Source organism: Eschrichtius robustus, chromosome 12, assembly GCF_028021215.1.
Source record: "Eschrichtius robustus isolate mEscRob2 chromosome 12, mEscRob2.pri, whole genome shotgun sequence".
Taxonomy (NCBI): Eukaryota; Metazoa; Chordata; class Mammalia; order Artiodactyla; family Eschrichtiidae; genus Eschrichtius; species Eschrichtius robustus.
This window is the reverse complement of record NC_090835.1, coordinates 23,741,886-23,766,460: the sequence shown is the minus strand read 5'-3', so window position 1 is coordinate 23,766,460 and position 24,575 is coordinate 23,741,886. Positions and strand designations below refer to the sequence as shown.

Genomic DNA, 24,575 nt, shown 5'->3' with positions numbered 1-24,575 from the left:
AAAATTTCAAACTGTTTCAAAAAAGAACACCAGGAATACATATTGAAATAGACAGCTTCCTTGCCCTCCAGGCCTCTGGTCTGCCTCCTCTGGCTGCCGGCTACTAGGGATGGACGCGTGTTTTTCTTTCACCCAGATGCTTGTGTGTTATACAGACGGTTCGGTACCAGTTTTTCCCTCAGTAATAGATCTTGGAAATCTCCCTAATTCTTTTAACCAGCGGTGGACTGCTCCTCGGCTGGGATGAAGGGTATGAATGAACCATAATTTATTTAGCCGATCCGCCAATTCGGAGGCAGTTTGGTTGTTTCCAAACACAAAGGGAGCTGCCATTAATAACAGTCAAAGTTGGGCCGGGGGTTGGAAAGTCAGTTTGTTTTGTTTCTCAAGCAGGAGAAAGTCGTCAGTAGCAGGTAGGAGCGCGCTATTTTGGAGTCAGGGCCACTTAATCAATAACTGTTATTAGTGTTTTCAGCTACTTGAGAATAAGGCAGACTACATAATGACTTTGGCAAGACTTATGATATAGTGTGTATACCAGCTGGCCGGATACAGTTATTTTAATATCATGATATAGGATATAGTTACTTGAAGTCAGCACTTATAAACAATAAGGGCAAACGCTTTTCTATGTGCCAGGCTCTGTGCTGAGGGCTTTATGTGCCGTGTCTCACTGAATGACATGTCAACCCTTTAAGGAAGGCACTAAATCATCATCACCTCACCTTAAAAGAAGAAACTGAGGCCCAGTTACGGCACAGCAGAGCAGGGGTTATTAGGAGGGGATTATACAGTTCAGATTTTTACATCAGACAGACCCGGGTCCATTCAACCCCGAGCCTACCCCTACCAATCGAATGGCCTTCGGCATGTCACTTAACCTCACTGTGTGCCTTGGCTTCCTTCTCCCCAGTATGTGCAAAGTACGAGCACCAACTTCATAGCGTTTTGGCAGGATATGGCTGAAATAATTAAATCTAACAGCCTAGGAGAGAGCTAGATATATAGTAAATGCTTAACAGGTGGTGGTAATTCACAGCCAAAAAGCAGTGCCTCACACGACACCCCCTCGGGATTTCACCCCGCCCTTAAACACACCGCACACCCGCACACACGGGGGCGGTGGGGGGGGGGGGGGGCAGAAGCCTGGGACACCAGAGGGTGAGCCATAAATACCCGGAGGCAGGGCACACTCAGCCTTCCTCGCCGCCTTCAGGAACATTTTAGGTCAACGGCCCTGGAAAGCACACGACAGCACCCACATGAAGCATTCCCGGGCCAGGCAGCAGTAACGTGATCTGAGTGCAATTTTGAAAGAGGCCGGTATAAATAGCCCCTCTTATTAATAGCGGAGCCTCGCCGTCCAGGCCCGCTGGCTGGAGGCCCTCCCTGGTGGGCTTTCCTAGGAGCTGCGGGCAGTGAGGGCCAGGTGGCTTGGCAGCAGGTGCACGAGGTCCTCACGTCCTCTGGGGGCCTCCGACGGCTCGCTTTCTCTCTCCCACTGGCCTGTGATGCTCTGTGGTTCCGGCCTCCAAAATAAAACCACTGCTAAACCGCCGCCCGCTGCTTTGCCAGCCTGTGGTTCCCCTTGCGCTGAGCTTTCCAGACTCGAGTGGCTGTGCAGGGTTTAGGGGGAACTGACAGCTCCCGGGAGACCCAGTTAATTTAGAAGCAATTGTGTGTCAGCTGTGATTTTTTTCTTTTCTTCAATATCCTTCTCCACCTCCCCACCCTGCACTCCTGACGGCCTCTTTCTGCCTCCGTCATGTATTAAAATTCCCTTCGGGAAAGGCTCCGATCCTTATCAGTGAGAAGTTCCACTGCTCTGGGCCCCCGGGGAATTTGTCTCGTCCATCCCGCAGTGTGACACCAGGGACCAGAGGGGGTCACGGTGGTAAAGGGTTCAACCTATCGGCCCTCAAGGATTTGTTTCTTAACAAGGCACCGAGCTTGGGGCGAGGGGCGTGCGCTGTGTGCTTCTGAAAGTAGCAGAAGAGAAGAGAAATAACACACAGGGAGCCCTCCCCATGGGCAAGGCTCTGGACATCAGCTCCAACGAATAATTATTATAATTCGATAACGCGTCATTATGCCCATGTTCCAGAAGAGGGAAAAGAGGCACAGAGGTAAGTAACTTGCCCAGGGACACAGTCCCCCTAAGGGGCAGAACCAGAACTCAAACCCAGGTCTGACTGCTACCAAATGTGCATTTTCCCCAGTACACCCTACTGCATCCATAAAGGGCAATCCCTGTCTTTACAGCTGCCACACCCAGGAAGGCAGTGCTGCCATGGAGAACTTGGGACAGGAGTTAGACGGAGGACTGCAGGCGCAGCTCTCCCATGTACTAGCTGCGCGACTGCAGCCAGGTTCCCAGGCCTCGGCTCCTCCAACCGTCTCAAAAAGGTAGAATGACCATAAGGAGTGGACGGCTTAGCACGGTGGCCAGCTACGTGTGTCAACATTCCCGAGTGCATTAGCAGGAGAAAGGAGAGAAGGTACACCCAGCAGAGAGAGAGCGCAGAGGAGTGGCTGAGGAGCCTCATCCTGTCCCTAAATTCAACAGGAGCTCAGGGGAGGGAGAAAAGCCAGGTTGGGAGGGGAGAAGGGAGGCTGGGCTTGGAGGGGGTGTGGGTTTGGACAAGGGGTCTGGAGGAGTAAGAGGAAATACCCGGTACCTAGAGAGAGAAGACTGGTGCAGGACGAGTGATACAGGAGATAAACACTGGACTTCCTGTCCTTCTAAAATCTTCGGTGGAAGGCTGTGGGTTAAGATGAGGGGTATGGGGATTTAGGGCAGTGCAGCTTCAGGGTTAAATGCACAGCTCTGGGAATCAAACAGATTTGAGTTCAGCTCTCAGCTTTACCAACTAGGCAACACTGCACAGGTTTATTTAACCTCTCCGAGCTTCCATTTCCTCCTTTGTAAAGTGGAGAAAATAATTGTAAAGGAAAGAATTTAAATCAGATAGAATTGGTGTCAGGATGAAACGAGGCAGTCTTCCCCGAAGTTTGAGTGCAGTGCTGCTGTGATTATAGTGGCCGTTGGGATTCGGGAAATTTATTTTTAAGACTAACCAGCATCCCCAATGAAGGACAGGTGCAAGTCAGATGCTCTCAGTTCTAGATCTGGGTGGGGTTTAACGTTCCAAAAAAGCACCAAGTAGAAGGGGGGATTAAAAGCCGGAGGTCAAGGGAACCAAACCAAATGAAAATTGAAAGGCTGTCTGGGGAAGGAACAAATGGAAAAAGAAAACTAGACAGAATAATGCAGAAAAGGCTCATGGGAGCATCTACTGTGCCCCAAATTTATGGCAGGGCCAATGATTTTGGAACCATAACCTAACATGACCCCCAGGGCCCTGCAGGACCCAGGCGCTGGCCACACACTGCACCCCTCACGCACGCCAGGCACAATGGCCCTCCGTCCTCTTCCTTCCTTGGGGGCCTGTATTTGCAGCCTGTCCTGTCCACGTCATTCACATGTGCTTGATCTGATCACCACCATCCTAAGCACGCTGGCTCCGTTATCACCCCTCCAAAATCACAAAAGAAGAAAATCCTCCCATGACCCTGTCCTATGCCCCCCTTAACACTTACCACCAGTGAGTCCTACTGGTTTCCTTGTTACCCCTATGTCGTGCCCCATCTTAACGTGAGTTCTGTGAGAGGCGAGGTTTGTCTGCAGCGCCAGGATTGGGGGAGAAGGGGAGCAGCATTTAAGGGGCTGCCGAAAAACTCTGGAGCCAGGATAAAAAATATCTGAATGCAGTATTTTTTAAAGATCAAAGTGAACACAAAACAAAATTCATTAAGAACAGAGTATCTAAGCTTTCACACCAAGATAGGATTGGCAACAGTGCCGTGTCAAGCCAGACTGGAGCCTGGGGCAAAGGAAAGGTCAGTAAAGCTGATCCTGACTTTACCGAAACTTCTTGTATCTTGTTGACCATGGGGTTTTTTGGGCATTCATTTTGATGTTTTAAATACTGCATTAAGGTGTCATTTATCTCAAATGCTGAGTTTTTAGAGGCCCCTTAAATTCTGCACCTGAGGCGAATGCCTCATTTGCCAACCCTAATCCTAGCCCTGTATGTCTGTCTTATTCACTCCTGTGCTCCCAGCAGCAGAGCAGTGCCTGGCACATAGTAGGTACTCAAGGAAATGTTAAATGAAAGCTTGAATAATGCCAGAAGAAACACCTCAATTTTTGTTTTGTCCAATTCTAAAAGAAACCACTAAGCTCTGAGACTCAACATGCAGAAGTTGAATATCATAACAACAAGCGTTAAAGGCAGCCTGGATCAGGGGAAAGCACTGGGTTATGAAGCAAACCGGTTCCTTGATGGACTGCGTTTATCACCTTGGGTGGCTGTGATGTGGGCTGAACTGTATTCCCTCAAGATTCATATGTTGAAGTCCTAGCCCTCAGTACCTCAGAATGTGACTGCATTTGGAGAAAGGGTCTTGAAAGAGGTCATATGGATGGGTCCTAATCCAATATAGCTGGTGCCCTTTTAAGAAGAGGACATTTGGACACACACAAGAGGCACCAGAGAAGTGCACATATAAAGGAAAGGCCACATGAAGAGGCGGCAAGAAGGTGGCTGCAGAGGAAACCAACCCTGCCAGGACCTTGCTCTTGAACTTCCAGCCTCCAAAACTGTGAGAAAATAAGTTTCCGTTCTTGAAGTCACCCAGTCTGTGGTCTTTTTGGCAAACTAACATAATAACCCACTCCAAACTTCCCTGCCCTGACCACTGGTCTGTTGACCCTATGGGAAAATAATGATCCTGAACAAAGTATTTCCAAGGGCCCCTTCCAACTCTGATCTTCCTTTAACTTTGGAAGTTGAAACCTTTTTTAAACAGACATGGAAATCATAAACGCCATCTTGGAGAATTTGGAGACGGCAGTAGGGAATGCAAGTATTTTACAAATTGCACCATCTGATTAAATTTCCTTTAGATAAATCATCAACAATGGAATCAAAGAATAATAAACAAGGACTTTTATCAGTTACATATAATAAGTAAAATATGTAAAACAGTTAATAATGTCTAAAAAATATCTAACAATAGAAGCACTGGGTGAATGATTTATGGAATATTCATGTGTAGTAGTTTTACACAAAAATTGAAATGGGATAGTAAAAACCTTTTAATTTACGTGACAAAATAGTCAAAAATGTAAGGATAAGTAAAAAAACAGACATAATACCACAATATAAACACAGCTTGATTCCAGAATTATAAGTGTAGAGGTGTATATTTTTCACTAAGTGTTCACAATGGTTAGGTCTGGGTGATAATTATAGTGATTTTCATTTGTTTTTACATATTTCTACAGTTTCCAAATTTTCTGCAGTGGGTATGCATGGCTTTTCTCTAAAGTCCCCGTGGAATTAAAATCCTGATAACCCTAATATCCATGTTAAAAGCAGAATTCTTTACATTAAAAAGAAGAAGAAGAAGAAGAAGAAGAAGAGGAAGAGGAGGAAGAGGAAGAAGAGGAAGAGGAGGAAGAGGAAGAAGAGGAAGAGGAGGAAGAGGTGGAAGAGGAGGAAGAGGTGGAAGAGGAAGAAGAAGAGGAGGAAGAGGAAGAGGGGGAAGAGGAGGAAGAGGAGGAGGAAGAAGAGGAAGAGGAGGAGGAAGAAGAGGAAGAGGAGGAAGAGGAAGGGAAGAGGAGGAGGAAGAAGAGGAAGAGGAGGAGGAGGAAGAAGAGGAAGAGGAAGAGGAGGAGGAAGAGGAGGAGGAAGAGGAGGAGGAGGAGGAAGAGGAGGAGGAAGTGGAGGAGGAAGAGGAAGTGAAGGAGGAGGAGGAAGAGGAGGAAGAGGAAGAGAAGGAGAAGGAGAAAAGATTGAGGCCTGATTTAAAGGACACTGCAAGAGGCAGCAAGCCTAGAGTTCCAAAGGCAGTAATGTCTAGTTCTCTTTGGAGATGGGAAGAGAAAAGTCTACCTTACTATCTATTCCTCTATACCTTGGTTTCCTGGGAAACAGAAGGGGTGGGCTGGCGCATATGTCCCTGCAAAGCAGGCTGCTCTAGCGCCCTGGGAACTGGGGGAAGTACCGGCCAGGGGTGTTAACCCAGCTGGTCCACCAGGCTTCCCACAAGCCTATACACCCACCATGGACTTGTGATTTCCAGTAACTCCACACCTGCTGGACTGCCCAGGAAAGAGAGGGGCTTCAGTGAAGGAGCACTAACTAAGCAGGACAGCTTGTCCCCGACAGTCCCTAGCAGATGCTCCTTCTAACAAGTTCAGACTGCTCATCCAGGGAAGAGAGCGACGCTGCCATAAGAGAGAGTCTTTCCAAGGAGCTCTCCGTCCCCCCAACCCCCAGAAGTTTGGGGAAAAGCACTCACACTTCTTGTAGATTCGGCAAGTCCTCAAAACCAGCAGGATCAATCTCAGAAAGTTTGCTGTAACTCAGGTTTCTGGTAAAAGGAGAGCAAAAAACAAACAAAAAATTCAATCAATACCCCCAAATTCAGGAATCGTCTACCCATCCCTCCCCCCCAAAAAATCATCCCTCTCCCTCATAACTGCCCGTATCTCACACCCTATTTTAAGTAATCTTATTGATAATGAGATTTACAGCTATACCTCGTCCCCACTTGGATCCATAAACAAGCCACTGTGAAAATCTCAATTCACTTGAGGCTGGCTAAATCCAAATGGATTTCAATCAATACCATTTTGCCACTTCACAACTTTATAAAGAAATTCTGAGGGAAGCTAGTCCTCCTACTTTACACTAGAGCATGCTGGTCCAAATGCTTTGTACCATATCAAGTCCAAGGCTATTCTAAATGGCATTTTTTAAAATCAATGTTTTACTAAGGCATCAAACACTATCAAGAAGTAGTAAAGGGAAAGAAGGGCTGGAGACTGATCTTTCTTTGGCTAAAAATCCGTGGTCCTCAACCAGGGATGACACTTGGCAAAGTCTGGAGACATTTCTGGTTGTCACGACTGCAGGGAAGGTGGACGGGGTGTGCTACTGGCATCTGGTGGGTAGAGGACACGGGTGCTGCTTAACATCCTACAATGCACAGCACAGCCCTTAACAACAGATGATTATCCAGCCCTGAGTGTCAACGCTAACATACAGAGGTCGAGAGACCTTGGTCTAAACAAGAACTTAAGATGAAAAATCGCTCAGATGCATACTCCAAGTTGAAAGGACTGTTTAAGAAGTGAGCAATGTACAACCCTGATCATAAGGTTGATAGGAACACAGCATTCCTACCATCAATGAATAAATATTTCGAGTGATAAGCGCACAGGAGAGAGGAGCAGTGTCATGGGGAAACATCGGTGTGAACCAAAGCCTCACGTGCCAGCAGCCTCCTCAAGATGATAGCACCCATCACAATTATTCAGAACTACATCTCTCTCCCCTTCATCCCCAACCCCTTCCTCAGAGGAAGACAAGGACCAAGTGGGGCAATGTTTGATCGGCTGAGCTTCCCAGATCACACCCTTAACCCTAGACCAGCTTAATCTTCCAGGAACAGAGTCCACAGAGATGTGGACCACATGGGCCCTGACTTCTTAACTGTGCCCTGTGCCCTGCCCCCTGCCACTAAAATACACCTAGTCCTGTGTAGGCCGAAGGGGCTGGCTAACATTTTTCATCTCAGCTATTAATTCCATCGCCATTACTGACAATTAACAAGTACCGCGAATCATGAGTTTAGAGTCTGTCTCTTAAGGGGCCCAGCATCACATTAAGTGCCAACTTTCTTTGAAGCTTCCTCCAGAGACAGTCCAATCAATACTAGGCCAGAGCTGACAGCCATTTCACTGTCAACTCAAGACATTCATCTAAATAAAAGTCAAACTACCCTTGAAATTAATGGCACATCTGTGTTCAGGGCACAGCCTGAATTAAAAGCAGTTTGTCCAAGGATTATGATACCATAAAAATTGAAGGTGGTAATTTTTAAACTACCTATTGAAGTCAAGTGTGAGCTTGTCTGCTCTTAGGAGTATTTACAATGGGATACTTAGAAATCAGCAGGTTAGACTTGGAACAGAAAATCCACAAATGGAGAGAATTCTCTCACGTCACAAAAAGGACTGAAAAGACTGAAATTTTCTTCTATGGTGAGCATATTATCATGACAAAGGCGGGTGGAAATCTTGTTTCTGGGTCTACAGATACTGTGAGTTTATAATGACTGTGACATTTATATCATCATAGGTAATGAGAGTTGTTGAGCTAAAGGAAGCATGAGAGAAAGACTCAGAAACCACAAAGGCAAGAGTAGGAAGGGCAAGCAAGTAATGCGGGTGGTCACCTGCCAGGTGTGGAAAGAGGTTGACACAGCAGTGCCCACTCACCCGCCCTCCACCTAAAAGGGGCATTTGCTCCTATTTCCAGAAACAAGGGTGGTATAGACCAGTCTCCTTCATTTCCAAGAGAGGCTCAATCTCTGAATTTTTATGTGAAATCTTTTCAATTCTTTAAGTATATATATAAATCTGCAGACCATATTTAGCCTGAGAACCACTGTTTTTCAAGCTCTGATCTAGGTTCAAAATGAATAACTTATTTCTGGCTTGTTATACGTGGCCAGGGCTGGAGCTGGGGCTCACAGGATCCAGGACCCAAGCAATTCCTGGTGGCTCCGTTTTGAATGATCTGGAATGAAATCACTTCCCTCAATTCCCACCCCAGGAGGGTCCACATCCTTCAGCAACTCAGTATTAGAATAAAACCACTTTCGGACTTCCCTGGTGGCACAGAGGTTAAGAATCTTCCTGCCAACGCAGGGGCAGGGGTTCGAGCCCTGGTCCGGGAAGATCCCACATGCCACGGAGCAACTAAGCCCATGCGCCGCAACTACTGAGCCTGCACTCTAGAGCCCGCAAGCCATAACTACTGAGTCTGCATGTCAGAACTACTGAAGCCCATGCGCCTAGAGCCCATGCGCTGCAACAAAGAGAAGCCACTGTAATGAGAAGCCCGCGCACCGCAACAAAGAGTAGCCCTCGCTAGCCACAACTAGAGAAAGCCCGCGCTCAACAACAAAGACCCAACGCAGCCATAAATAAATAAATAAAATAAAATAAAAAGATAAAGGAAAAAAAAGAATAAAACCACTTTAAACCACAACACCCCTTGGTCCATCTTTCCCTTAAAGAGCATACACAATTTATTTAAGTTTCAAAAATGCTACACAAATTCTGTTTTTTAGATAAGGCAGCTTGAGAAAGGGGGCTTCCATAAGCTAGTTTTATCAAGAAACCAGCCAGTATCAGGACTTAACATGGAGATTGTAGTAAGTAGCAACAAAGCTTTAAATACTTGTAAGTGGAAATTTTAAGCACTCACTGGGTCTGCCTGGATGCGGTGACTTTTTGACTTTCAATGAACTAGAAAAGCCATATATCAACAACTGAGTGTCTGCAGACTGGCTCTAAGAGTAATTATCCTCTCGAGTGCCTATCAGCAACACACAGAGAAGACAGTGGCTGAGGCTCAGGTCCCTTGGAACAGCTCTGCTTCTGGACACAGAGCTGCCTAGCTTTTTAGTCTTGAGAAATAAATCCTGGTACAAGCTGCTGATCATCAACTGCTTTATCAGGAAATGGGGAAAATATTTATTCTCCCTGACAAATAAATACAATCTGAAGTAAAATCCTCAGACATTTTCTTGTTTGCTCATTTCCGGGAGGCACGCCTCCCAGCATAATTATTTTTTAATTGTGGTAAAATATATATAACATAAAACGTACCATCTTGACCATCTTTAAATGTACGGTTCGGGGGCATTAAGTATATTCTCATTGTTGTGCAACCATCACCACCATCCATTCCTCACTAGAACTTTTTTTGCATCTTTTCCAACTGAAATGCAACACCCATGAAGCACTAACTTCCCATTCTCCCCTCCCCCCCGGGCTGGCCATCTCCACTCTACATGGTGTCTGTATGAATTTGACTTGGCTAGGTACTTCATATAAGTGGAGCCATACAATATACGACCTTTTGTGTCTGGCTTATTTCACTCAGCACAGTGTCCTCAAGGTGTGTCCACGTTGTAGCATGTGTCAGAATTTCATGTTCCTTTTTGTGGCTGAACAGCATTCCATTATTCCATTGCATGCAGGTACGTATATATCTCACTCACGTTTTGTTTATCCCCTTAACAGCTGATGGACAGTTGGCTCGTTTCCATCTTTTGGCTATCGTGAATCATGCTGCTATGAACATTGGTGGGTTTTTTTTTTCCAGTATAATAAAGTTTTAAAAAAAAACCACAAAAAACCTTTGACTGCCATGCTTCCTGACAACATTCATTTCTCAACGATTAAGGACATCCATCTACTCGGCCCAAGAACTGTGGAGAGAGGGGTATGAATTCTCATCTCAGGTCTGAAGAACAATCCAAGAGTTAAATCAGCGAAAAACCTTTAACGAGGCCTTTCTTTCAGGTGGCAGCTGACATGCACACCAGTCAAAAGCATCTCACTTATTTCTACAGACACGATCGCCCCTTACCAGGCCCAACATCTGAGTGTGTCTTCAGTTGAAGGTTTCAGATTCTCCTGTCAAAACAATTCATCTGTCAGCAGGACAGATGCTGTCAAAAGCATTTCTGCACCTTTCAGGAGCAAAGCAGAGGGGCAAGAAACCTCAGGGAATTTAGTTACTGCCAATTGCAGCTTTCATTAAACAGTTTGTCAGCCATTGTCATAACATACATTTCCCTTGTTCTTGGCACAAAGGCTGCGCAGATCTTCGAACAATGGAGCCCGGCTGCAGATATCCTTTCTGCTAATGTGCTGAGAGATGACTGTCCGGCCCACCATTTGCCCAACACACAAGAGGCCTCTCGGCAGAGACCAGCTCAAGTTTTAGCCAGGTTTTATCTGCGGCTGAAAAGCAAAGGGTTCAACAGTGCACGACAGTAATCTGCTTGCTGAGCCTTTTTCCTGGCCAGACCCCCTACCCTGATCCCACAGAATGAGAAGAGCTAAGGGTTCAAATAGCTGAGAAATCCCCAGTGTTCTGTAAACCTGTGCTCTCCACTTCAGCAGCCACTAGCCGTGTGACTACTGACATTTATACTTTAATGAAGATTACAGAAAATTAAGAATTCAGTGTCTTGGTGGCACTAGCCATTGTCCAAACGTCCAACCACCTGCGGCTAGCGGCTACTGTCTTGACTGCACAATGCAGGGAGAGGACATGTCCATCATCCCTGAAATTTCTATTAATCTAAAGAATGGAGTAATCAACAAATACGTCTAAATCATAAAGTAATCAACAAATATTTAAAGTGAAACAGCACGTAGGGAAGAAACTTGGACTTTAAAAATAAATTTGATGACTGTAGCTTTATAGTACAGTCTCAAGTCAGGGAGCCTGATTCCTCCAGCTCCGTTTTTCTTTCTCAAGATTGCTCTGGCTATTCGGGATCTTTTGTGTTTCCATACAAATTGTAAAATTTTTTTGTTCTAATTCTGTGAAAAATTACAGAACAGGTATAGAGTTACAGATGTAGAAAACAAACTTATGGTTACCGGGGTAAGGGGGTGGGGAGGGATAATTTGGGAGATTGGGATTGACATATACACATTACTACATATAAAATAGATAACTAATAAGGACCTACTGTATAGCACAGGAAACTCTCAATACTCTGTAATGGCCTATGTGGGAAAAGAATCTAAAAAAGAGTGAATATATGTATATGTATAACTGATTCACTTTGCTGTACACCTGAAACTAACGCACAACACTGTACATCAATTATACTACAACAAAAAATTTTTTTAAAATAAAATAAAAAATAAATTTGAATCTCTCAGTAATTCAAGAGCTTTGTTAAAAACGTGGTGGCGGAGCGGCACGGATCTCAGCCTACATCCTCTAGGCACACACAGTTCTTAACCAATTCCAACAGAGGAGAGGGCTTTGAAAACTCGATCCACAAGGAAGACGCTCTTATAAAAAAGAAATGCCCTCTGAACGTAATTCTATAGGCTTAATCAGTATTTACATAATCTGACCAGCATCTTCCTGGATTACAACCAGAACCACATATTACAAACTTGGCAAACACCATTCAAAGCTGGCAAACAATAATTCATTGATTCCTTGGCAGTTGAGGGATAAAAAGTTCCGTTTACTTCTGAGTAAGCTGTGGTGAGCAAATAACCCCACTGTCATTAGACAAAGTCGTTAGCGTTTCATCCTCAAAAACAGGCACCGCTCACAGACCACTGACCGTACAGGCCAAACCTCTCAAGGGGAAGGAAGGTGCAACGCATGGCTGTATTTTTCAACTTTAATAAGAATAATAATTCAAAGTGGAAGGAACTGGTCCCACATCTGTGACAGGCATTCCCTGGGGAAGGAAGTTTTCCCATTCAGTTTGGTTTTCAGGCCCGTCGATTTCCCAGTACTCAGCCCCGTCTGGGCTCCTGAACGGCACAGGACTTTGCATGTTTTACCTCTCAGATGTTGGCTAAAGTGAAGAATACAGCCGGAAAGAAAAGTGTGAAGCAATCCAATGATCCAACTGCTGAGCACATGGGGCACACAGGACTAGCTTGGGAACCTCTTCTTTCTCGGGAAACTGTGGGCTTCATCTGTACGTCTCTACTTGACCTCACGCTGTGCTGTTGGTCATCCATTAAAAAAGGAGTCACCAGCTTAGGTCTAGCTGGGAAAAAGTGATTGGTCCTTTCAAATTTCAAGGGGTGTGAATGAGGAAGAGCATGCGACTTGTTAAAGTTATTTAATCCCTTAAGCTTTTAAGGCTGTTTCTGCTGCATTTTTACCTTCTGAGGAATTACACATCAAGTTCCAATGAAATCACCACACTGTGTTCCCTAGGCCCACATTATAAGGTTTTACGAGAAGAGATTTCTTTTTAAATCTAGGATATCAGATGTCCTTATCTTTTTTCTGTTGCAATGCTTTTTCCCCTCATTAACCAAAAGCCACAACTGAATGGCCTATTCATACACATTAAAGGCTTATACTGAGAATGATAAAACTGTATCTTAAACTGGAATCACTCCTCTGACATCGTCACCCAAGAATTCCCACTCAGAAGGTAGTTCTGTACTTGTCTTTCTTCAGTAAGCTGTTCAACCATATATTGCCTAAACTGAGGCTCGGAAAAAGAAACACATTCAGCAAATAATCAAATGTAAAATCACTTGATAGCAACTCAATATGTACAGCTCACCTTCAGAGCTTTTGGTCACTAACATTGAACAAAGTCATTAATGAGTCACAGTTATTCCGATTTTTGAAAATGTTACACAGATAATTCTCTATGCAAATGAGGCTTACAAGCAACTCAAATGAAGAAATAATACACACTAGCCATTATACAAACCCCAGAGTCAGTCACTCCTTAAAATCGGCTTTAGAAATTGGTGTGGGTCTCTGAATTCTGATGCTTAAGACATTATTTGAGAGAAGTCAGCCACGTGTGCCTCTGTAATCCCGCCAGTCTTAAATGTGCTTCTCTGCCTTAATATCTCACACATCTCACCTGGGCCTGTGGTTGATTTGAATGCAGGTTTAAGTCTTTGTCCTACAGCACCCAGCACATGTCAAATTTGACAAATATTTACTGAGTGTTTGTCTACAATCTGTAATGCACTTAGGTTAAATTCTAATACAGATCAGGATAAGATCTAGTCCTTGACCTTAAGGAGTTTACAACCTACTGGTCAGATAAGTCTCTGGACCAAATAATTGCAGCCAAAGGCTCTGACAGGGCAAGCATCTTGGGAATGATGGACCAGGAGATGCAAACTGGCAGCTCTTGGGCCAAAGGTGGGTTGCAGGGAAATTTCTTTCTGAGTGAATAGTGTTTGGAGAAACCTAAAATTTTTAGCAAAAAATAAAAAGTTTCAGCTTCTCTTGAAATCACAGGCATACCTCAGAGATACCGTGGCTTCGGTTCCCAGACCACCGCAATAAAGCGAATATCGCAATACAGCAAATCGGATGAATTTTCTGGTTTTCCAGGGCATACAAAATTATGTCTTTACACTATACTGTAATCCATAAGTGTGCAACAGCATTACGTCCAAAAGAAGAATGTACATACCTTAATTATAAAATAATGCTGTTAGAAAAATGGCGCCAACAGACTTCGATGCAGGGTTGCCACAAACCTTCGATTTGTAAAAAAATGCAATAAAGCGAAATGCAATAGAATGTGGTATGCCTGTCATCACGGGGCCAGCACGCTGACAGCACAATCAGCTATATTTATTTATTAGCAAGGACCCCGGCTGACCACAGACCTCACACCACTCCTACTGTCTCCCCCAGGACCTCTTCACTCATTTGCAGTATCTCCCTGGCCCTGCAAGCATCTGAGTTTGTCCTCCTGGTGTGGATACCACTGAGTCCAGGTGATGTGCAGAGCAGGGAAGATCAACTGCGATGAGGAAGGATTATCAGAAAACGCAAGACCTTAGCTAAGCCTGGAAGAACAGTAGAAGAACAGCATGGTTTTTAAGGAAGTGTTTCAGGAAACAAGGCCAGAACGGTACAATAAGGCATGGAAGGCATGAATCTTAAAAAAACAAAAAACAAAAAAAAACAAAACAAAGCCAAGTCAGGACCTCCTAGAAAGGAGAGGGGCAAGACAGGAATTGTTTTAGGGTAAAGTCGCGAAGAGTAGCCCCACGTTGTCAGATATACAACCTAGCAGGCAGTTAAGTCAAGGGTTATACAAACCTTAGCAAACCCCAGCGCCAGGTCCACCATGAACGTTAATCTACAGGGTCATTAAAGCTGATCCCCACAGGAACAGAATATCTCCTTGTTCATCGACTTCAAGTTTTGAGCCAAACACTCAAGAGGCCCACCACCACTGAAAGTAATCAGCCTTTGCTTTCCACAACAGCCCTTAAAACAGGAGACCTTCGGATCTGTTTTTCCTGCCCAAATCTTAGTTTGGCTAAAGAGAGACAAAGTAACTGGATATGATAAGGCTTTCTTACTTAAGCAGTCTCATGTTTGATTGTGGAGGATGTACGAGGGAGAAGCCCACAAATTTCCCACCACAGTCATTCATTAAATATGGTCTGTGCATCACGGACCCTTAAAGATTAATTAACTTCATTAAGCAGAGGTACTCCAGCCGCTGCGGCGCCCGCAGCTCTGCAGTTTGGGGGGGGGGGTACCTTACAAACAAAGAGAATTTAGGCAGAGAATAGCTGCTGGCCACAGGCTGAGCCTCCCACACACTTGTCACAAAGAGACCGCCCCCCAGGACCACCCCAACAGGGAAGAGGCACCTACAGCCATCATTTGGCTTTGCTATTAGAGAAGTGGCTTTGCAGAGACTTGGAAATGGGGAGGGGGAGGCGAGGAGACAGGAGTCTGGTCACCTACTCTCTACTTTATCACCTCTGAAGAGGGATCACCAATTCGCCCTTTCAGACAGTCCATAAGCTCTCTAGGGCTTTCCAAAGTCATCAGCCCCTTGCCCGGCACCATCCCGCACGCAGCTGAATCCTTCCCTCCTCAAGCCCAGCCACTCCGCACAGCAGAGGGTGGTGATGCCTCAGATGCAGGCGCTCCCACCCTTACCAACCTCTCCTTGTCCTAAGGCACTAGGGGCTCCAGTGAGAGAAGAGGGCTCATCAATCAGGACCCAAAGGGGACAGACGTGCGCCAAGAACGCGTGCTCACCTCCAGCGACACACTTAGAGGCTGGAGTGTCTTCAGTTAAAAAAAAAATGGAGGAGGATTTTCCTAAATGAAAACCATGCTCTACTGAGGCAGGAAACGGAGGCTCTTGCTTCTGTTGTAGTTAAAACAAGTCGGGCAAACGGGACAGGAAGTGAGGGACACATTAATCCAGTGGATAAATTTGGAATCCTTGGTTTGTCAAGTGCTTTGTAGAGTCCACCAGTGCCCCTCTGGTCACAGATTACTGTCTTCCTGTCCTAACACCTCCACCTGTACCCCTCTGTCCCTACAAATATCCACTTTGAGGACATTATTTTCCAATGGAACCAACCACTGCAAAATACAGGGTGTTTAGTAAAACCGTGATGGGGATCTGAAATTCATTAACTTTGGGTTGACCTACGCAAGATGCAAACTACTAACACCTTAGGAACCGTTCTCTGACTGAATGCGTCACGCAACAGAATTTAACTGTGTCAATGTTGGCATAACCACCAACCGTAAGTGATACTGTGATCAATTTCCTTTTCCAACACACTGAAATGCTTCTCCACTGAACACTGAGTGACTGCCCACACTTCATGCCCCCACCTAAGGGCCCTGAGAGCAATGTGACCGTCAGAGAGGGAAATAACTATTTTAACATGGCCCCATAAAAAGCACTCCTGTTGCAAGAACAGGGTGGCCAGATTCTGAGCCTGTCTTGCTGGCAGAAGTTACAACTGAGGATTTCATTGGGATAAAGGGATAAAGAAATTCTATATCAGTGACTCAAGATTCTTCAGAAATGAAACCTCCAATAATGGATTACTTCCCCTGAGTACAAGAGACACACACTGAAATATTAAGAACAAACAAACAAACAAACAAAAAAACCCCTTCCCACCATCTGAGTCATTACACGCCATTCTAAACACTCTTGTTTAGATGTTTCCTAGAACCAGGAAAGGATTAAGGCATTCATTCTATGCTTTTGTAACCCTCATTTCTTAAAATTCACTCTCTAACGTAATCCAATCAACAAAAAATAGTAGTACACAAACCTCACGTAACAGAAATGTACGCCAAAAGATGAAAATTAAACTTTGCACATGTGATGATCAGAGTTTGTTGATGTTGTTTAAAAAAAGTATTTAGAAGAGTGATTTTAGGCAAATATACTTTTGGGTTACAAAAGGGCAATATATGATAATTTGCCTACTAATTGTCCCCCTTAAAGGGGAGGAAGAAGGAAATGAAAGACTTTTTTTAAAAGCAAATACATCTCTACAAGTAACAGTTTACCTTAGTTTTATCATCATCTCTTTCCCACTCCCACACAAAAAATTTTAAGGGACAAATGACCTAAGTGGGCATAACTACCTTCCCAGAATAGAGCTGCTCATAAGGAAAACCCTTTCTGAAAAGCCAGAAGTTCCTAGGGGTGTGCTCTGGAATGCCCTATCAGCTTCCATTGGAATTTACATGCATCTTTTATTTTTCCAACTGAAATCACACCCAGCATTCACTAACGTCTCAGGCATCTCTCTGTGCCTGTGCAAAGCCCAAGCACCCACCATCTACAAAGCTAACATAAAAATCTAGGTTTACTTGCATTTACCGCGATACTCTGCATTACAAGCAGATTAAGTGCAAGGTTCCCACAAGTATCACCGAACATTCTCTTCTTGGTTTTCTATACCTTTTTCTAGGTTTCAAACAGTCAAATATTATCTTCTCGGTTTATCCTCCCATCTTTTTTCCCAGCTACCTCCCAACCTAAAAATGAAGATGACTCAAATACAGAGAACAGATCCCTGATATGAAGTCTGCCAAATTCAAAAACTGAATTTACCCACAATTTTTCGAGAACACATCAGCTGTATTACAGGGAGGCATGCAAGGGACTTGAGCTAAGTATTTTAAAGAAAACGCAGTTTGGAAAGGTCAGCCTCCTGTCTAACAGTGAAGGTGCTGACTTTATTAGCTAGCTTATAGACTTGGGATCTTGTTCTGTCAAGTTTTCCACTGGGCTTTTTAAAGTTTATGTGTGTCATCAAATGCTCAGCTGAAACCAAAATTTTTCTTTCTATGATGCTCACACGTCACGAAAACACCATAAAATTAAAAGCCCATCCACATCGTTGTCCTGAGGCCATGGTGACTTCTCTGGTTTTGGTTGTTGAAACGGCCGAGTAGATGCTAAGTAAGTCAAGGTGGGACAGCCAGGTGGTACTTCAGCACAGCTTTGGCACAGAGTGCTTTCTGCTGTTGCAATACAGGGCCTTCCTTTTCACTGAAATTACAGACACAAAGCATCAGATGACGCCTGTGACCTGCACCCGGGACATACTAAACTTTTACTATGTCGAATGGAAAACTGGTGGTGAAAATGATGGAGCTGCATACACTTTTGTTGCTTCTTCTTTTTTTTAATCATTCATCAAAACTTCTAAAAAGGTTGCTTTCCATGTGGTCCATCAACATTCGCAGGGGCCCAGGGCATCCTAACACCTAGCTCCTCACAGCCACACCCTCCCCGCCACCACCCTGCCTCTTGAGAGTTTGTAGTTCCAGGTCATTTACTCCCAAAGATGTGTCTTAAAGGTTGGATCCTAACAGTACATTCCGCTAAATTATACCTCAACCAAATAATGACCACTGGTATCTACAAGATGTGAGTCCGTTTTTAAAGTAAATCACCAGCAAAATCAATTAAAAGCTCTACCAAAAGTCATTCACAAGTAACTCCCTTTGGAGTCCCAGTTACAGGCTGGAGAGACCTCAGAAACACCATGTGGACCTCTGTGAGTGCTAGGGAGACAAAAGCCATTCAATTCCCATCTCAGCAGGAAATCAAAGGCCCATGGTCCTACCAAACCCAGACCTCCCTGACATCAGCTGCAGAGAGGCAGCTGCCCTAGGAACAGCCAGCACTTCTTTGCCTAACACTTGTTACCTGTTGAACACACACATACACATACACGCACACACACCCAGCTTCCATCATCACTCCTTTTTAAAGGTGATGTAATCCAATTCGAACTGGTCACGGTCTCTGCTCAACTTGCCCTGGTCAACCGACTCCATCACTCTGGTGGGGAGAAGCTGACTTGCTCCTGCAGACTTCACACTAACAAAACTGGCATCCGAAACCCTCTTCAGTTACAAGCCAGTTGGGTTCTACGCACTGAGATACAGGGAATCAAACAAAGTACAGTTTGGAGTGTGGCAGAGTTTGTGCAATTAAGGCATTCAGTGATGAGACCCAATCTGTCCTCCAGGACAGACTCTGCAGACTGGCTTTCCTATCTCCTCACTCCCTCCCACTGGAAGACTGTCACAGCAAATAAAAGGTGCTCCCATCCCAGGTCGGGTCTGCACAGCCACACAAGCATGACTCTGCAAAACTGTGCTGGCAACTCCGTTCACCTGTGGCAAACTCCAGCCCTGATCCATAAGCCGAGGCGGGTTTGGCTTCGGTGAGGCTTACTCTTGCCCGAGCACGGGGAGAAAACCACCCACGCTCTCAGACCCAGAGAGCTCCTGCAGAAAAGCACCTGCACAAACTCGCCGGGGTGGGTTAGAAGGTCACAAGTGCCTCAGAAAAGATCCTTTCTTCCCAGGGGCATGGGACAAATGGTAGGCCTGCCACACTGCTGGTGTCAATATTTATCTAAGGCCTAGGTATTCACCATGGTAGAAACCGGGCACTTTTTCAGTTCACTCATTCAGGTAATTTGCCACTACAAAACCCCCAAACAGAGATTCATTTACAGCTTGAATTTCTTTTCTTCCACTGCCATAGAGGAGGCTGGCGGCGGGGCCCACGGTCTATGTCAGCCATAATCCCAGCAGCTCGAGAATAAAGCGCTCAATGTGTTTCAGAGCTGCCAATATCAAATGGCCTTGCCCCGGAGACAATAAAGAGAAGAGGGAAGTGAAACAAAGCGCTTGCTTTCTCCCTCCCCGTGGCATGCATGTTTTCTGCCCTGGAAATGAACAAAGCTTAGGCCTTGCAGTAAAGGAACTGAACCCCCAGAACCACACCCGGGCATTTCTAGGTGTGACTTACACTGCAGGATTAATCCAGCAACCGATACCCAAAGGTACGTGCAGCTGAAAGGGAAGCCATGTGCTATTTCAAGAGCCCTCTTTGCTCAGCTCCGATTCTCCCAGACTCCCTCCTTCTCACCCTTTAAGGAGTCTTTCTCCCTTAGCCTCCCCTTCCCCCCACATAAAGGCCTATACACAGTCCTCCTTCCCAGGTAGAAGTCAGAAGAGAGAACTAGCCCATTATATCAAGGTTAGGAGGCCCTTAGGACCCCTGAAAAGAGCTGTGCATCGTGGAAACCAGGTTCACAAATGGATTCCTCCAAGTCTCTCCCCACCACTCAAAGTCCTGAAATCGCCTTCCTGCAAAGGACGCTGAGCTGTAGCTCCCTCTGTTGGCTGTGTTGGCTTCTTCCAAGGAGACTCGCTGCTGTGGCCTTGTGGGGCAGGCCGACTTCAGGCTTTCACACCAACGAAACTGAGGCACTGGAGAAAGATGGCTCTCTCTCCGGTGACAAATTAAAGAACCTGCCTCAAAGCCCTCTTGCAAAGCTGCTGGGGAGTGAAAAGACTTCTCAAGCCAGCTTCCCATGATTCACTAAGTCTACTTTTCTGATCCCATCCACACGATGCTTCCCAGCTAGATGGGTAGCCCTACCAACCCCCTCACTAGGATCTGCACACTCCACGCAGCTCAGTAAGGATCATCAGACTTATATCTGCCAACAGGCTGCAAATCACTTCCGTTCCTTCCTGAGCAAAAGTGTGATGGCAAGTGATGAGCTACGACGCACGTGTGGTCTACGAGGGGCCAACATTCCTACCTCTGCTTTAAATATGCCTGCTGAGTGAAAGCAGGCCGGCGCTGAGCACCAAATGGCAGCAGCTGAGGGTGTGGTCAGTTTCATTTTTTTCTTACATAAAAATATACAGGACACTTAAGCACCCAGTATTTCCTCACGCACACTGAGGTTAATAATTCACAACCAACTGACATTCATCAAGGATCAGAAAATTTAAAGGTGGTTTGTGCAAACACTCCTGTTCTTCCTCTTAACAGCTGGTTTATTTAACTGATGGCTTCTGTTGCCGTTAGGGGTAGGTAGCACTTCAAAAGCTTACGTGTGAAGGCAGATACACCACTACCTGGGTCGCTTAGCCACTGGCTCACGTGTTACCCAAACCCCAGCAATTATTTTCCTCTTACACGGAGAAGTTAGACAATTCCAGTAAGGTGAAAATCCAGGACAGCAAAAGTCCTGGTTTCCTGATAAGACTTTACTGTAAGCATGCTCTCTCTCGTTTCTAATCTGGGCCCTCCAGACGGACAACTCCCCCAAAATGTCAGTGCACGAAACAGCAGGAGGTCGGTGGCATAACACTCATGCAAGAGGCAAGCTGCCTGGATCTCAGATCAGACTGTCACCCACCCAAAAAGGAGGGCCCGATTCCCTCTCCCCTCAGACCTTACTCTTTCCACCTCTCTTGATCTCACTTAACTTCACTCTCTCTCTAAAATCATATGCGTGTGTGTTGAGAATGGGCAGGGGGGCAGCCTTCTCCAGACCCTTATCTGGGTGTCTCCAACCTGCTGTGGGACAGCACGGTTACCAGTGGTTGGCGGTGGTTGCTTTTCAACCCAGGGAAATAAACCTTGGGGGTCTGTGTTATCTGCAAAGCCATGAACTTCCTACAAACATGGGATCCACCGCCTGGGTTTATGAACCCATGATGGCTCTAAGGCCACATGGACATCCACATAATCCTTGTTAAAGAGGTTACACATTAACCGCCACACATCTCAAGAGCCTATCGCCTCCACAATCTCTACACCTTTCATACCCCGCCTTTGAAAGGGCTTTCTGGAAGTTGCTACCACAGTGTTTGAAATAAATAAAACTGGATCTATATTTTGCTTTAGTCTTTAATAAGCAGCAATTTCAGTGGGAGCAGCTGGCCCTTAAAAGGCATCTAGTTAACCCCCCAGGGACAGAAAATAATAATAAACCCAAAATGGCAGACGTACAGGACGGCCAACCTGTGCTTATTTCAACACGTGTTTCAGGGGCATGGGGAAACAGTGCCTGGGATGATACCGCATGGCAGAAAGGCCAGTGGTCATTCACATGTGGTTTGGAAATGAATGAACACACACAAGTTGATTAAGCACCAGGAATGGGGCTGGACTCCAGGACCACATGGCAATAAAGTGGTCTCCACCCTCAAGGAGTGTACAACCAGGAGGGGAAGACGGATGCTGAGCGAGTAACCAGAGGTGCGTACCAAAGGCCATCGTGGAACAAGACCTTGGCCACCCTCACCCGGGTGTCTGGGGAGATCTCTCTGAGGAACAGTTCAACCTGAGACCAGAACGATACTACAAGTCACGCAGAAAAGGCACAGGGATGAGAGCACAGGCAAAGGCCCTGAAGGGAGGAAAAGGCTCAGCTGGTGAAGGGAACACCCAGTCCCGTGTCACCTGAGCTCAGAAGGCACCTGGTATGAAGCGACGGCAGAGGAGGGAGGGCGGGAGACAGGGGAACAGGCACCTGGTACCACAGGGATGTGAAGCTGAGCTTAAGGGAGCCCACCGGCCAGGGCAACGAGCCTCACACTTCACACTTGAAAGCCAAGTCCCCCGGAGAACTGCTTAAAATGCAGATTCCCAGGCCCTGACACCACAGATTCAGACTCCAAGGTCAATGGAACAGTCAGAAAATGCCTACTGGCTCCCTGGAGGACTAACAGAAGGCCACCATGTCATTACCATGTCAATAATAATCAGCCCACTGGCCAGTCCACCTAAATCGGTGGATCGCCAAAGGTGGGCTGTCAACGCTTTTCCCAAAGCGTACCTGTCGGCCTTCTCTCAAGTGCCACACCACCACCTGGGACCCCCACCTCTCTCCATTCCGCTCACCTAGAAGGGAACTAGGGAGTAAGAAATGAAAAACAAATAACAGGCCATCGGGCCCTCTAACCCAGGCCCAGGGTTCCCAGTGCCTGCAGAGGTGCAGTACTGACCCCCTGAGTAACCCCACCAGCCGCTCTCCCTCTGGCTTCTCGCCGTAAAGGAAACCGCTTGCAAAGCCTCGGCTTCCTTTCTCATTAAAAGCCACCAGGGCCACAGTTTTCAATTAGCTGTGTCAGCCTACCACCCCGAAGCCGCCCAAGTTCAACATGTGGGCCCTCCCCCCAGCTTCCGGTCTCCACCAAGCACTTCACACCTCCCTATTGTAAACCTGTCCAGAGCAATTATCCTGCCTGCATTTGGACAGCCTCAGGACCACATTTCTGTCTAATTTATAGCTGCAAAGCTCTGTCGGCAGAGGCAGCCTTGCCCTGGAGCAGCGGAACTGCAGAGAAAATGGTCAGACCTGGCTGTAAATGCATGTGCACAGCAAATTTCCTTAGGTTACAGGAGGGCAAATTCTCCCATTCTCCCAGGGGCCAACATGGCGTGATAAGTTAGCTCCCCCAGAGAGTCTGAAATCTGGATTTGCTGCAGGAGTAACTATTGTTCTGTTCTGCCACATTTCCTCCTTCGCCTGGGATTACAAACAGGGAGACAAGTCAAGCAAATTAACCAGGAAAGTGCTGCATGTTATATTTCTACCTCAAGATTTTAAAAGTCTTTAAAATCTTAAAAATAAAATTCTGCTCACCTAAGGAACATAAGATAGAGAAATTTCTCTATCTGGGGAATTCAATTCATCCAAAATTTTATGACCTGTCTCTTTTTAAAACATGTCCTGCTTACAACTCAACAAAAAGGACAAATGACACCGCTGAAAAAAAAACGGCAAAGAAAATGAATAAATATTTCTCCGAAGAAGATATACAAGTGGCCAAGACGCACATGAAAAGATGCTCAGCATCACTAGTCATTAGGGAAATGCAAATCAAAACCACAAGGAGATACCACTTCACACCCACCAGAATGGCTGTAATTAAACAGACAGACAATAACAAGTACCGGTGAGTCTGAGGAGAAATGGGAACCTTTATTTGCTGCTGACGAAATTGCAAAAGGGGGTGTGCAGCTTCTGTGCAAAACAGCCTAGCAGCTTCTCAAACACAGAGTTACCATATGACCCAGCAATTCCAGCCCTAGGTATCTCCCCAAGACAAATGAAAACACACATTCATACAAGAAGCTGTACACCGATGTTCATAGCAGCATTATTCACATTAGCCAAAAAGTCCATCAACTTACGAGTGGATAAACCCAGTGTGGTCTATCCATACGAGGGAATATAATTCAGCCATAAAAAGAAAAGAACTGCTGATACATGCTACAACATGGAAGAACCCTGAAAACACTACGCTAAGTGAAAGAAGCCAGACACAAAACGCCACTTATCATATGATTCCATTTATATGAAATGTCCAGAATAGGCAAATCCAGAGGGACAGAAAGCAGATGTTGCCAGGGGTTGAGAAGAAGGAAGAGTGGGGAGGGGCTGCGAAGGGAATAGGGTTTTGTCCCTCGGTGATGAAGATGTGCTAGAATTAGTAGTGACGGTTGTACAACTCTGTGAATATACTAAAAACCCTGAATCACACAGTTTAAAAGGATGGCTTCTATGATATTTAAATTATATTTCAATGAATCTGTTATAAAAAACAAAACACAAAACCTTCTGCCTTAACAGGCTTTCAAAATTCCAGACTGAAAATGCCACCTAGCTACTTCTCTACCACACAAATGCAGAAACAACCTTTTCCTTTAAGTGCTACGGGATAAATGAAGTGGGGAACAGGCAAAATATCCACATTTCAGATGCTAAAGGCATGATACCACCTCTAAAATCCCTTCCACCCAATCAACTCCTTCTTGCTTCCTAAACT

The 24,575-nt window shown here is 45.6% G+C and overlaps 1 protein-coding gene across 1 annotated transcript in view; it reads right to left on the bottom strand.

Annotated features, from left to right (window-relative positions):
• The window catches only part of LRIG1 (leucine rich repeats and immunoglobulin like domains 1), a 120,525-nt gene that overhangs the window by 74,418 nt on the left and 21,532 nt on the right, over nucleotides 1-24,575 (bottom strand). The window contains exon 2 of the mRNA XM_068559133.1: nucleotides 6,370-6,441. Coding sequence (XP_068415234.1) covers nucleotides 6,370-6,441 — 72 coding nt within the window. The remainder of the gene's footprint in view (nucleotides 1-6,369; nucleotides 6,442-24,575) is intronic.